This window comes from Garra rufa, chromosome 9 (assembly GCF_049309525.1).
Source record: "Garra rufa chromosome 9, GarRuf1.0, whole genome shotgun sequence".
In the NCBI taxonomy this organism is placed as follows: domain Eukaryota; kingdom Metazoa; phylum Chordata; class Actinopteri; order Cypriniformes; family Cyprinidae; genus Garra; species Garra rufa.
In genome coordinates this window covers 37019120-37034124 of record NC_133369.1, presented here as the reverse complement: position 1 = coordinate 37034124, position 15005 = coordinate 37019120, and the positions used below count along the sequence as shown (strand labels likewise).

At 35.6% G+C, this 15005-nt stretch overlaps 1 protein-coding gene across 1 annotated transcript in view; it reads left to right on the top strand.

Moving 5' to 3' along the window:
- Positions 1 to 15005, top strand: part of pip5k1ab (phosphatidylinositol-4-phosphate 5-kinase, type I, alpha, b) — a 37749-nt gene that overhangs the window by 14998 nt on the left and 7746 nt on the right. The window contains exons 3-12 of the mRNA XM_073846845.1: positions 894 to 974; positions 3995 to 4125; positions 4414 to 4531; positions 6749 to 6901; positions 7031 to 7330; positions 12079 to 12302; positions 13252 to 13335; positions 13422 to 13470; positions 13580 to 13661; positions 14702 to 14863. Coding sequence (XP_073702946.1) covers positions 894 to 974; positions 3995 to 4125; positions 4414 to 4531; positions 6749 to 6901; positions 7031 to 7330; positions 12079 to 12302; positions 13252 to 13335; positions 13422 to 13470; positions 13580 to 13661; positions 14702 to 14863 — 1384 coding nt within the window. The remainder of the gene's footprint in view (positions 1 to 893; positions 975 to 3994; positions 4126 to 4413; positions 4532 to 6748; positions 6902 to 7030; positions 7331 to 12078; positions 12303 to 13251; positions 13336 to 13421; positions 13471 to 13579; positions 13662 to 14701; positions 14864 to 15005) is intronic.

Below are 15005 nucleotides of genomic sequence, written 5' to 3'. Positions count from 1 at the left end.
TTGCCCATTCATCTTTAGCGATGAGCTCCAACTCTTTCAGGTTGGAGGGTCTCCTTGCCATCCCCCTGATCTTTAGCTCCCTCCACAGATTCTCAATTGGATTTAAGTCAGGACTCTGGCTGGGCCACTGCAAAACGTTAATGTTTTTGTCTGCTAACCATTTCTTCACCACTTTTGCTGTGCAGTTTTTGTTCATTTTCATTTCAAGCCCTCATTAATTTCATTGACGTTGTTCAGCATCAGCATCAATTTCATGTTAACCTATTATTGGCATTCATTTAGCCAGTTTAGTGACCATTTTATAAGTAAAAAGGCATTTGATGCCATGCTGTTTAATAAATATAGTGATCTCTAAATGTTAACATTGCGCTTTAGTCGTGATAGCACAGCCTCTTGCTTTGTCGCTAAATAGATGTCAGATTCTTGCTGGTTTCTGCGCTCTGGGCTTCAGTGCTTAGTGCAAACATTTCACCTTCCCTTGTTTTCTCATCTTGTAAAATCTCAGCCCAGTGTCCACAGTTTCATCAGTTTCAGTGTATTTTAGTTGCTGGACTAGTCCTCCAGGCTGAAGTAAGCTTGACTTACTGTTACTGTGTGTTGATCAAACAGTCATGTGAGAAGGATCTTGAACTGGGCAAATATTGACACAGTTACATACACAAACACACTGCTCTCATTGTGAACTGAAGATTCACATGTATCCTGGCAGTGAGAGGATGAACAGACGGACAGGAATGTGTGTGACTGTGTTTGACTCTAGGAAACACCTGACAAACAGGAAGTCGAACCTGGACAGAGTTGAGGCCTCTTGAATCCCCTCTGACATGAAACCAGATGCTTTTTCTATTCCCTTTTTTTCACTGTCACTTTTGTGTCTCTGTCTCTGTAAATAGGGGCCGGGATCATCTCAGAGTATGAAGAAGACTATCGGTCACCGAGGAGTTGATCCCACAGGAGAAACAACTTACAAAAAGGTCAGTTTGCAGTGAGATGTGTCATCTGGTAACAGGAAGGGCAAGAGAGGGAAACTGGGCTATAAAAGAGGAATAGATCAAAGGGTGGAGTTGGAAAGTGAACAGAGATTATTATTATTACACATTCTGAAACGTTGATGATGATCAAGCAACATTGTGAATGTCATGGTGATTAAAAGGTGCTTACTATTTGCCCATTACGTTTCCTAGACGTGTTTTTTATAGACTAGTTTTATGATGCATAATTATAATATGCCAAGAAAAATATGAAATCTGAGGGTTCAAAAAAATCTAAATATTGAGAAAATCGCCTTTCTAATCAAAAATTAAGTTTTTATATATTTACAGAAAGAAATCAACAAAATAATTTAATAGAACATGATATTTACTTAATATCCTAATGATTATTGGCATTAAAAAGAAAAATAGATCATTTTGACTCATACAGTGTATTGTTGGCTTGGCTATTGCTACAGATATATCCATGCTACTTATGACTGGTCCAGGGTCACATAAAAGCACTAGATCTGCTACTAACTCTTATTTAAACTTCAGTAGCAAAAACTGTTTTAGAGTTAAAAAGTTGAATTCATTTTCGTGAGCCTATGAAATGATCCATTTATATCACTACAAAACTATTATTCAGTGATCCATTTTGCTTTATATGTCTATTTTATGATTTGTGGAAATTATTGAAGGGGTCCTATTATGCCTTTTCACTTTTTGAATTTTAGCCAGTGTGTGGTGTGTATGTTTGGGCATAAAAAACATCTACAAAGTTACAAATCTCAAAGTCCACAAAGTTCCCTAGCCTTATGCTGGAGCTGGTTTCGGGCATGTAAATAATTAAATAAATTAGCACAATGATGATAATATCACGTATCGGCGATCTTGGATGTTGACGATAGGACCAACACTACTGTAGCATATTATTAACTCACCCTCCATGCCTCTTTGGTGTATATGACTTCCTTCTTTCAGACAAATGCAATCAGAGTTATATTAAAAATAATCCTGGAACTCCCAAGCTTTAGAACGGCATAGACTGGTGTTTCTCTCCATCAGTCCAAAACAAGTCAATCCATAATAAAAAATTGCCTCACACTCCTTTAGCGATTCAATGTTTTTGTAAGAAAAATATCCATATTTAAAACGTAAGAATCACTTTAATCTAGCTTTCAAAGTTGTACATGAAACTTAGTGATGTCCGGTTCGCGAACGAATCGTTCTATTTAACCGGATCTTCTTAGTGAACCGGTTGAACCAGTTCACCAAATCGAACTGAATCGTTTGAAACGGTTCGCGTCTCTAGTAAGCACTAATCCACAAATTACTTAAAGGTAAAATTACTTAAATTACTTTTTAACGTGCCCGACACTCCCTCTGATTCAAAATAAATAAATTTCCAGAGTTATTCAGTTACTCAAACAGTGTTTGAACGGCTGTGAAAAGAGAGCTGATGATGCGCATGAGCAGAGCAGCTGCCAGAGAGGTTGTCGTTCTCGAGTCATGAATCGGTTGCAGCGGTTGTCGGATCACCAGTACACTGAACGAGAACCGGTTTCTTTCGGACGCGTCCGATTCGAGAATCGATGAGCTGATAATGTGCGCATGCGTGACTCGTGCAGCAGCCAAACATAAACAAGCTCCTGCAATGACTGACTCCATCTGAACCGAACTAGTTCTTTTTTTACCACTGTCTCTGTGCTAATGCTATGAGCGCGGTTAACTGAGGGCTTGAATGAGGGGATCTGGTGAAACGTATGTTTATAACAAATAAATCTTTATGGATTGTGCATGTGCATAGTAAGCTGATCGTGTTTCTGATGAGAATTAATTTATCTCATAATTTATTAAATCAAGACTTGTAAAACTTACTCATATTATCACTGCATGTAACTGTATATGGGTGCAGGCCGGACGATAGTAATTACGTTAATGACGTCATTACGTCATAGTGTAAAAGAACTGGTGAACCGGTTTTTTGAACCGGTTCTTTGAAACGAACTGTCCGAAAGAACCGGTTCGCGGAAAAGAACCGAACTTCCCATCACTAATGGAACTTGCTGCTTTGGGAAGGGGTGTGGCAGGACTGAAACGCCATCTAAGCTGTTTGCCAATCGCAACGCATTGGGACTGCTAACCAATCACAACACACTTAGTTTTTTGGAAGGCGGACCTTCATCAAACCCGAAACTAATCAAGCCATTTGTGCCAGGCTGGGGAAAAAGCTATTGTAATAATGTAAATTATGTGAAAAATAATGCAATTTTCGAACCACCAAGCATGAGAGCATGTTCTAGTGCACCCCCAGCACAAAATAAAGACTGTAAAAGAGCATAATAGGACCCCTTTAAGATGATGATGATGCTGTTTCTTACTATGTAGTATTAAATTGGTGCACAGAAATAAAAATATTAAATATTATTTTTATTCACTGTGTTTTTGTGATAAACTGTTGGAAAAACATGGCTTTTATTTACTAGGACTGGATGTGGTTTACTGGATGAAAGTAACATGGTTTATCAGGCAATTGACTTGAAAAAATAGCAAAACAGATTCAAACCATTTCATATTTTTTTAAAAAACAGGTTATATAATTATGCCTTTTTTATTGGGATTTCTTGAACATTAGAAAAAGTCCATTTTAAATGATTTTGTGCATTTTTTTTTTTCTTTTGTTGATTTAGTCTATAAAAATGCTTTTATTCCTTTTTAATTGGAATTTAGTAGGTTTAATATTAGGCTTAATATTTTAAATATAGAATATTGTCAAGAGGACTTTTTTTTTAACTGTCGCCCACTCACTAATAATGACACATTCCAGCATTTGTTTTACTGGAAATTACTGTTTTGTTTATAATTGCATTATGTTCCCACATCACCTACACAACAGCTCATTAGTAGGTTATTTAAAAGAATCATTGTGATATTTATCTAGTGTTTCCCGTCTGTCGTCTCTGTTTGCACTTCTTTCTCACGCATTCTTACACGTGCACTTATTTTTTTTTTATCTGTAGACAACATCCTCTGCCCTCAAAGGTGCCATCCAGCTGGGTATCGCACACACGGTGGGCAGCCTCAGTCAGAAAGCTGAGAGAGACGTTCTCATGCAGGACTTCTACGTAGTAGAGAGCATCTTCTTCCCAAGGTGTGTGTTCCCACCTGTGTATATGTTTCCCAGAAATACTCAGCCATGTTCTGTAGATATGTTTGAATATTTATGGATATTTAAATGGATTTAAATCATTGTGCAGACTGTTGTTAAGTCTGTGTGTCTATAAACCAAGAGAGATGCCAACCATACCAAAGTGTTTGGCCATTTCAGGCATCTTCAAACCTTCAAATTGAACAATGGGCAGCTTGCCAGGTTTTACATGTAATAAAACAGAAACTCATACCCCTGTCTCTGTTTTCTCTCCATGTCTTCCTCCTGCAGTGAAGGAAGTAATTTGACTCCAGCACATCACCACGGTGACTTCAGGTTTAAGACCTACGCCCCCATCGCCTTCCGTTACTTTAGAGAACTCTTTGGCATTCGACCTGATGATTATCTGGTTAGCTGAACCACAAACACACTCACACCTTGAGCTCTCATATGTACAGTCAACTGGTGGTTTGAGATTAAACTAAAATAGGTTTATTGACCCATTTTGTGACCCAAGTTTATATAAAAATTAAACAAATCTTTATATAAAGATTAGTAAAAAGATATGATTAAATAATAGAGAGTTCACCAAATAATGAAAGCTCTGTCATTGATTCATGTCGTTCCACATGTGTTGTAAGACCTTCATCTTTGTAACGCAAATTAAGATAATTTTTTATAAAATCCGAGAGCTTTCTGACCCTGCATAGACCGCAACACAACTGACACCTTCAAGGCCCAGAAAGGTAGTAAGGACATTGTTAAAATAGTCCATGTATCATAAGTGGTTCAACTACAATTTTATAAAGCTGCGAGAATACTTTTTGTGTGCAAAGAAAACCAAAAATAATGACTTCAACAATTTTTCTCTTCTGTGTCAGTCAGAGAGAGTACCACGACACATGCGTCATTTTTGGGTGAACTAACCCTTAAAGGATTACTCCACTTTCAGATTAAAAGATATTCATGTCTTTCTTTCTTTAGTCGCAAAGAAATTGAGTTTTTTGAGGAAAACATTCCAAGATTTATCTCCATATAGTGGACTTCAATGGTGCTCAATGGAGTGAAGGTTTAAAATGCAGCCTGCATTAAAACTGCTTAAAACTGGACACTATAATAATATCAATAGATATTTTTTTTATTTTTTTTATTTTACTATTTATTATTTATTCATTATTATTTTTATTATTTATTAATTAAACATTTATTAATTGAAAACATCGATTTCTTTAAACAAACACTTGAACAACTAGTTCAACTAGTTTTTTTATGTATTACACATCTCATATTTAATGAAAAGTTAAATTTTTTGTAATTTCCTATTATACATTTGATGATATATTCTTTAAAGAATATACTTCTTTACTTACCAATGAAGGTGGCCCAGATTTTTTATAGGCATATTATATTGACGAAAATTGATAATAAATGCACTTTTCATTGGAGAAATTGAGTCATGTGACAAGTGCACATGTCCTGAAAGTTGAGACAAAATATACCCCTGTGGGTCATGTGACCACTTTTTTGCATTTTCACCCTGAGATAGCATTTATCTATTTAATGTGTGTCTCATTTTATAAAAAAAAAAAAAATTAATAAAGGCTATGTTGCCTGGAGGCAACATGGTACTATAGAGAGTTAACCACAAATGCTCGTCTTGTCTAGCTCTGCCATGTGCATACGTACTGTGTACGTCGGGTATGTCGAAAAACTTTTTCATTGTGATTTACCATTTCATTTTTTCCTCCACCTTTAAAATCATCATACATTGCTGTTTTACCTTTCTTGTAATGGGTGTTTTACCTCCTTCTGCAGCGATGTAGGATAATTTTGAAGTTGGATGAGAAAATGAGATGGGAGTTTTTTGACATACACAAACTTTAGTGCACAGAGAATGCATGCGCATCGCAGAGCTAGACAAGTCGAGCATTTGAGGTTAAAAAGTAGAAATTTTACCCTTATTTTGACCCTTATTCTGACCCTTATTCCTCGGCTATGATCGTGTAGATCCCTTTAAAGCTGTGCTGAAACTGCATTTTTAACCTTCAATATGGTAAGCACCATTGAAGTCCGCTATATGGAGAGAAATCCTGGAATGTATTCCTCAAAAAACATAATTTCTTTTCGACTGAAGAAAAACAGACATGAACATCTTGGATGACATGGGGGAGTGAGTAAATTATCAGGATTTTTTTTTTATTTTGGAAGTGGAGTAATCCTTTAAATACTTATTATTGAACTCAGAAAATGATGATGAATAAAATCTCTCTCTATATATATCTGTCTATATCTATGTGTGTTCAAAAGTGGGTCAGTAGGATATATATTTTTTAAGAAATAATACTTATAAATAAATAAATAATACTTTTATTCAACAAAAACACATTAAATTCATCAAAAGTGGTAGTAAAGACATTTATAATGTTACCAAAAAGGGCTGTTCTGCAAAAAAATAGCAGCACAGCCATTTTCAACTGTGATAATAATAAGAAATGCTTGGATCATGTGACACTGAAGACTGGAGAAAGGTGCAAAAAGTGATTGACCCATTTAACATATAATTTTATTTGTTCAATCTCATAAGAGACATCCCTGATGTGCTTTTGTGGTTGCTTTCTGTCTGCAGTACTCTCTGTGTAATGATCCTTTGATCGAATTGTCCAACCCTGGAGCGAGTGGATCGATATTTTATGTGACAAGTGATGATGAGTTCATTATTAAAACAGTGCAGCACAAAGAGGCAGAGTTCCTGCAGAAGCTACTGCCCGGGTACTTTATGGTGAGTGTTACTCATTTGTGTGATATACTTCAGATACCTTTGAGAAATATAATACATTTAAATAAATTTTTAGCATTCATCTAGATCTAAATTGTTATTTTTTTTTCTATCCTCTTCTTCTCTCCTTAGAATCTGAATCAGAACAAAAGAACGCTGCTCCCAAAGTTTTACGGCTTATATTGCGTGCAGTCGGGTGGAAAGAACATCCGCATCTGTGTAATGAATAACCTGTTGCCCCGCAGTGTGCCTATGCACCTCAAATATGACCTGAAGGGCTCCACTTACAAGCGGCGTGCCTCCCCTAAAGAGAGAGAGAAGGGCGTTCCCACTTACAAAGATCTGGATTTCATCCAGGATATGCCCGACGGGATCCAGCTAGAACCAGACAACTATAACGCCCTCAGCAAAACCATCCAGCGGGACTGCCTGGTGAGCATGCATGCTTGTGTTTGGCCATTTTTACATGTGAATTTAAAGAGATGAAAAGAAATGAAAATTCTGACATTGATTACTCGTTCCAAACCAGTAAGATCTTCTTTCATGTTTGGGGACACAAATTAAGATGGTAAGACCATAGACAGCAAGGATACTACCACGGTCAAGGCACAGAAATGTAGTAAGGACATTGTTAAAATGGTCCATGATCGTGCTTTGACCGTAGTAGTACCCATGCTGTCTGTGGAGGGTCAGAAAGCTCTCAGATTTGAAAAAATATCTTAATTTGGGTTCTGAAGATGAACGAAAGTCTTACAGGTTTGGAATGACATGATGGTGAGTAATTAATGACCAAATTTTAATTTTGGGGTGAACTGTCCCTTGAAATGTAGAATCCAATATTATGGTAATGATGTTAGTAAGGGCCATGTATAATGAGTATTAACAGTATATACAAGCATTCAAATGTTTTTTAAACAAAATATAAGTACAATTTAAGTAAGGAATAATTGACTTCGGGCTGTAGAATTCTACGAAAATAATGCACACCCGAGGTTTGCATTATTTTCTAAGATTTCTACGGCCCGAAGTCAATTATTCCGCTTATACTACAGTTACCACACTTGAAGACATCGATTAAATTATATATTTGAAGACATTCGTCGATTAATTTCTTACACAGCTCATAATACAACGTCATTTTAGACAAACTGACAGGCAAGCAGACGGACAGAAAGAGTGAGGGTAGAGCTGCACGATTCTGAATAAAATGAGAATCACGATTTTTTTGCTCAGAAAAAGATCACGATTCTCTCACGATTCTGGAGAACTTTTTTTATTTTAAAGATTTACCCCTGAACATTAGTTTACAAACAACAGTAAAATAGCAGTGAAATAAGACAAAATAAACTTTGCTTTAAATTTAAAGAAATGTAATGAAAAATAATGTAATAATGTAAACAAAAAAATTAAACATTAAAAATAGGGCCGGGACTTTAACGCGTTAATTTAGATTAATTAATTACACAAAAATAACGCGTTAAATTTTTTTAACGCATTTTAATCGCACTTAATTTTGCACCGCGGAATGTTTCTCACTGGATGAGTTTCGGCGGACCGATTATACTGGAGCACCACCGCAGCACATCGAGCCTCAAGTATCACCTCAATGCTTTTACAGAAGGTCTACCTACCTATAGGGTACCTGAATTTCTGAGATGTAGGTTAGTATATTTCTAAATATCCCAGTGTTTCCCCTACCATTATCTTAGGGGGGCGCGTTTACAATGTCTCCTCCAAGAAAACACGGACTGGATCGCGGACTCCATTCATAAAAACCGAATTTACTATAGCGCGGAATGCCACGTAAATTCGTCGATTTTTGGATTGATAAATCAAAAGTTGGTCTGTCACTTAATTCAAATCGCGATATGGACTAGTGTCTGTAAAGACTGAAATGCAAAAAGACCGTTTTAATACGAATCCTGCATGTTCCGTTTGTATCTGTATGTATGAATGGTGGAGACGCGATTTTTTTTTTACTACACGCATCCTGACGCACGCGTGATGCTCCCGCTACTTTTTGTCTCCAAAGCTGCTGTCAGTGTCACTTTTACCGTTTCATTTGAGAAAACTAGCATCATATCATACTTTACACACAGAAACTTCACGGCAACCTGTCAAAATAAAAGTACGAAGTTCATGAACAATATTCCTATTTAAATAATTGACAAAAAACAATATATATGATAAAAAATAAATATAACAACAAGATTAACCACTTAATTGTAGAAAAAAATACTACAATTATTATTTAAATGTTAAATTATTATTATTTATTGATTTTAACAGCAAACCTCTGTTTGTTTGCCAAAAATTAAAGATTTTCATTTGATTAAAAATAAATAAATGTTTATGCTTTCATTTGATTATGAGAAAAATTAAAATACACAAGAATTTCTTTAAAAAAAAAAAAAAAATAGCAAAAGATTGTAAAGCCCTATTGTTCAAAATGTTAAAATAGAGAGTTTTGGACTTATTTTTTCACTGAAATAAATGTTTTCGTTATTACACAAAGTAGGGTAAAGTACCGGGGAAAAAAAGTATGGAAACCTAGGGGAAACACTGTATCCTATTGCTACACTTAATGGCAATATTGCACTGGTCTGTTGGACTTGGTTGAACAAAAATAAACAATATTTTGTTGCTTAAGCTTATGTATTCAGTCATTATTCATTGGTATACTAAAAATCCATATGTAAAAACTTACTTCTCACTGTTCTCAGGTCAAATATTTATATGCGATTAAAATGCGATTAATTTCGATTAATTAATTACAAAGCCTCTAATTAATTAGATTAATTTTTTTAATCGAGTCCCGGCCCTAATTAAAAAATAAACATACAAAGGTATTATGTCAGAGTAAAGCGATTTAAAGATTCTTAGCTAGAAACACTAGCCTATTTTTGTGTCAACCATTTTTTCATAGCTGTCAACGTCCACTCTGTGGAATGCCCAAGTTTACTTCACCATTTTACAAATAAATCCTAATCTAATCATGACAAACTATATATCGTTGGAAAGGTCTAAGGCTCCTAAATAGATATTTGACATTTTTGTGTGTTACAAATTATGTAGGAAAATAATTTATGACAAGAGTTTCATAGATTCATTTATGACAAGAGTGCACCTCAAAAATCTACTTCATAACAGGAGTTCTGACCTTTTACTCAGACAGACTTTCTTGTTGCCTTTTTTCCCTATTACACATTAGAAATAATAAGAAATGATATATCAGATGAAAACTTAAAATTTCAAAATGCATCCTTTGGAACGCCATTTTAAAATCAGACATTGAATTAACATGGAAAATGTACATCAAATTCATATTACTAAATTTTCTTGTCTATGAATTATAAAGATTTAAGATTCAATTCTTCATTTTCACGTCTCTGTTCAAAAATGGGAGTAACAGTTAAGGGGTTAATGGATCGTCATGCTCATATATTGTTCCATTGCTCTGCCGGTCCATAAATCTGGCACGATCAAAGTACTACTCTTTCAATATTCAAAGTGCTAATAGAGACCGAATTTTCCAAGCATGATACAGAGCTATCTACACAACTATACAACTTATAGCCCACATACTAATAACAGCCTAGATATTTTATGTAGCTTAATTTGAGCGCATTAGGGAGTCGCTCTCTAAACGCAGGGTATTAAAATTGCTTCTGAAAGCGCGTCCGGGTTTTACTTTCGTTTTAACAATCCCGCGAAACTCTCGGCAGCGCTGAGCGTGCATTCTACAATACAAGAAATTACTTTAACAAAACCAGGGTGGACACCAACGGGATTTTGAAAAGCGTGTCCCCAGTGGACATTACGCCGCTACGTGAGTGGAACTCTGCCGCTGAGTTATCATTTTATGTGAATTGTACAGTATATTGAGACAGAGGCGCCATGAATTGCATCTGACAGAATGTGCGCAGAAGATGAAGTTTAAATGGTTATGTAATGTTGGAGAGAACGGCGAACCTGTCACTGCATCAGCTCACAGCAGTCTGTGCAGTAATTAGGCTAGCAAAAGTTTTGTAATATATAAATAAAATATAATTGGCTGAATCGTATAAATGCTGGATTAAGATCGTGAGGGGGGTCGAATCGAGATCGCGATCTTTTAACGATTAATTGTGCAGCTCTAAGTGAGGGAGAGAGAATAAGTGCATGAATTACCTCTTTCAAGTCTGTGTGTCTCTCAAAGGTGACTAGCAGCATCGTCTCTACTAACAGTTCAACTTTAAGTTCATTTTCTTCAAGACCACGCCGTTGTTACCTCGCTTGTGAGAACTGTCATGTCGTTTTTAAGTTGTTAATCGTCAGAGCAGCGCTAACAACATAAGCGTGTATGCTAACGTGAGTGCTAACTGTATGTGTGCGTCTGTGAGGGAGAGAGAGCGAGAAATAGAGTTTGTGCTTTCCGTACATAATAAAACGTAATATTGTGGAAAAATCATGGACATAATCTGTCGTTTTTATCCTGTTGTTTACCGCATTTATTAGTTTGGCCAGTGTCATTGTGGGTTTTGGTTATTTTGCTGTTTTGGGCTGAAAGGACCTTTGAAATAACTGAAATCGTTTGGTGAAGTGATATAGACATGTCATGCAGTCAAAAGCTGCCTGGAACTACGTTCGCCGTGCGTTTCCCTGAAAATAATGCACACCTCTAGAACGTTCGCCAGCCAATCAGATTCAAGCATTCAATGGCCCTGTAGTATAAAATATAAATAATTTATAATAATAAATAAATAATTTATTCCTGTGATGCAAGATGCATTTTAGCAGCATTTATTCTAGCCTTCATTGTTGGATGCTTCTTCAGAAATAATTCTTCTAATATGCTAACATTTTTTATTATTTTTGTGGAAATTAAGGTGCATTTTTTTCAGGATCCTGTTTAAAAAATATATTTTTTTGAAAGACAAATCTTTGCAATATTGTAAATGCTAAATAGTTATTAATGTTTAACTTGATTTTGTACTACTTTTTTTTTTTTCATTAAACATTTTGAATCTAATTTGGCTGGAATAAAAGATGGTTCCTTCGGCAAACAAACATAATAATCAATCCATCAATCACCCCTTAACCCATTTTAGAGTAAATATGTAAGTACACGCATTGAATATTGTCAAATGCAATATTTTTCTGCCCATATTGATATCTGTATATATCTCTGTATTTGACAGCTGCTTCAAAGCTTTAAGATTATGGACTACAGTCTGTTGGTGGGGATCCATAACTCAGATCTGGCATCTCGTGAGCGAACAGGAGCAGCAGAGACCGGGGGGTCAGAGGGAGCTGTGACACCAGACCACAGGAGGCCGCAGATTCAGAAAGCTCTCTACAGCACTGCTATGGAGTCCATACAGGGAGAGGCCAAAGGCAAAGGAACCCTGGAAACAGAGGACCAGTTAGTCAACATCTTATTATTGCACTCACTTTTTTTTTTTTTTTTTTTTTGATTTTAATGGAACCATGCAGTTTTTTGTACATGTACACCAGATTTCGATGCATTTCTGTGTCTTCCTATAGACCATTTTAGAGTAGATGACACAGTTACGTCACTTGCAGCTGGTGGTTGCAGAAAAACACTGGTAACAAGTGGGTAAAATCCATGGAATATGAGAATTTTTTGTTTTGTTTTTTGATGTGAAAATTGGAATGCAAATTTTTGTAGAATACTTTCGTCAAAGACGCCATTTGCTAAACGCAGATGTGTAATCGGACATACTATGGATAAAAACTGCTTTTAAAGCATAAATTTGCATAAGTTTTCGCATGCTGTTCATATTGTATTAGCCCTACAGTTACAGCATTAAATATTATTTAAACCGATTACTTTTAACATTTTTACATAACATTTATTGTATTTTACTTTTTTCTCGCAAAATGCAAGTTTATATATTCTAATTCTGACTTTATAATTCGATTTAACTAAAAAATAGTGAGTTTTATGCCACCAGATAGGTCTGCCCATAAAAAACATCATCCCCACTATCTAATGTTAATTTCGTTGTACAATAGTGCTTATCGCTGATTGACAAGCTCTTGTAATAAACAGAGAACATTTTGAAAAGGACATCTAATCAATATAATCTATAATCTTTTTTTAAATCTAACTATTTTGTACTATATCCTTGTAATTCTCTAGCTGTAAACCTCTCTCAGGTGTTCTGCAACCTTGATGCACATGCATCCTGAATGTTTACAAAGCTGTAATTGGTCTATTCTGTCCGCTTCAACTCTGTTTTATCTTTCTCTTACACTAGATTCCCTTATATGGTTTCTTCATTAGACTTGATTGGCTGCAGTGTATGGTAGTCATGTTTAACCCATCCAATGTCTTGTTTTGTCCGTAGATGGGGAGGAATCCCTGCACGCAACAGTAAAGGAGAGAGAATATTGATTTATGTTGGGATCATTGACATATTACAGTCATACAGGTGACTACTCACAGACAACAGTTGAGTGTACATGTTAAATGTTTTATGTGACCATCATTAATATCTCTCCTTTGTTCTGCCTTCAGATTTATAAAAAAAATAGAGCATTCCTGGAAGGCCTTGGTTCACGATGGGGTAAGTAATTAGTTCCTGCAAGTTATTTTAAAGCAAACATTAGTTATTTTGCACATACTTATTTGCTATCATGTAAGATAAAAAAGCATTAATCCTATTTATGTTGTAGGACACGGTCTCTGTACATCGGCCTGGATTCTACGCTGAGCGATTCCAGCGTTTCATGTGCAACACAGTATTTAAAAAAATGCGTAAGTTAAAAAATCATCAGCTTTTCCAGCAAGGAATAGTTCACCCTAAAATGGAAATTCACTAGCACTTACACACCCTCATGTTGATCCAAAGACATTCATTCATCTTCCAAACACAAATTAAGATATTTTTGAAACCCAAAATATTTCTGAGATTTCTATATTGAAAAAGAGACTTCCATAAGAGAATTCCATAAGAAACTTTCAAGCTATATACATTGATATAAACATGAATCGATACACATTCAAAGAGCACTTCAAGAGCCCCAAATTGTACATAAATTGTACATCATGTATATAACGATTGTTACTTGAGAAGACTTGTTTTTATGTTTTTTTTTTTTTTTTTACATTTTAAAGCTTAAAGGATTAGTTCACTTTCAATACAACAATATACAGATAATGTACTCACCCCCTTGTCATCCAAGATGTTCATGTCTTTCTTTCTTCAGTCGTAAAGAAATAGTTTTTTGAGGGAAACATTTCAGGATTTTGACGATTTTGAAATTGGGGAAGAGAACGAGATGGGAGTTTTTGACATACCCTTACTGTATTGACCCGGATCACACAGACTACGCATGCACATCACAGACACGAGACAAGATGAGCATTTGAGGTTAAAAAGTATGTAAATTGTCGATTTGTTTTAAAAATAACCAATCGTTTCACTAGATAAGACCCTTGGAGCCCTTTGAAGCCGCATTGAAACTGCATTTTGGAAGTTCAAACTTGGGGGCACCATACATATCCATTATATAAAGAGAAATCCTAAAATGTTTTCCTCAAAAAACAATTTCTTTACGACTGAAGAAAGAAAAGCTTGAGCATCTTGGATGACAAGGGGGTGAGTACATTATCTGTAAATTTTTGTTCTGGAAGTGAACTAATCCTTTAAAAGTTTTAGTGGAAGGACAGAGATCTCTCAGGTTACTTTAAAGATACATTTATTTGTATTTGGAATGACATGAGGGTGAGTAAATGACAATTTTTTTTGTCATATTTTTGTGATGTCATCATCCTATCCCTCTCTCCATTTCCAGTAAAATCTTCCCCCTCAAAAAAGAGTCGAAGTGGCTGTTCGAGTGTTGTGAGACGGCTTCCAATGGGAAGCACTGCTTCTGCACCCGGTGGACAGACAGTCGCTGACGCCAGACTGGTGTACCGTACTCACCTTAACCAGGTTGATACAGAAGGAGAGAGTGGTGAGTCACGCAACCAAAACTAGTTACATCATCACTGTTTTGAATTTTCGTCATTCTTTAAACAACAGTCAGGATACCGCAATGAATCATCCTAACCTTATATAAAATTTTAAACAACAGATGTCACTGTTAAAAAAACATT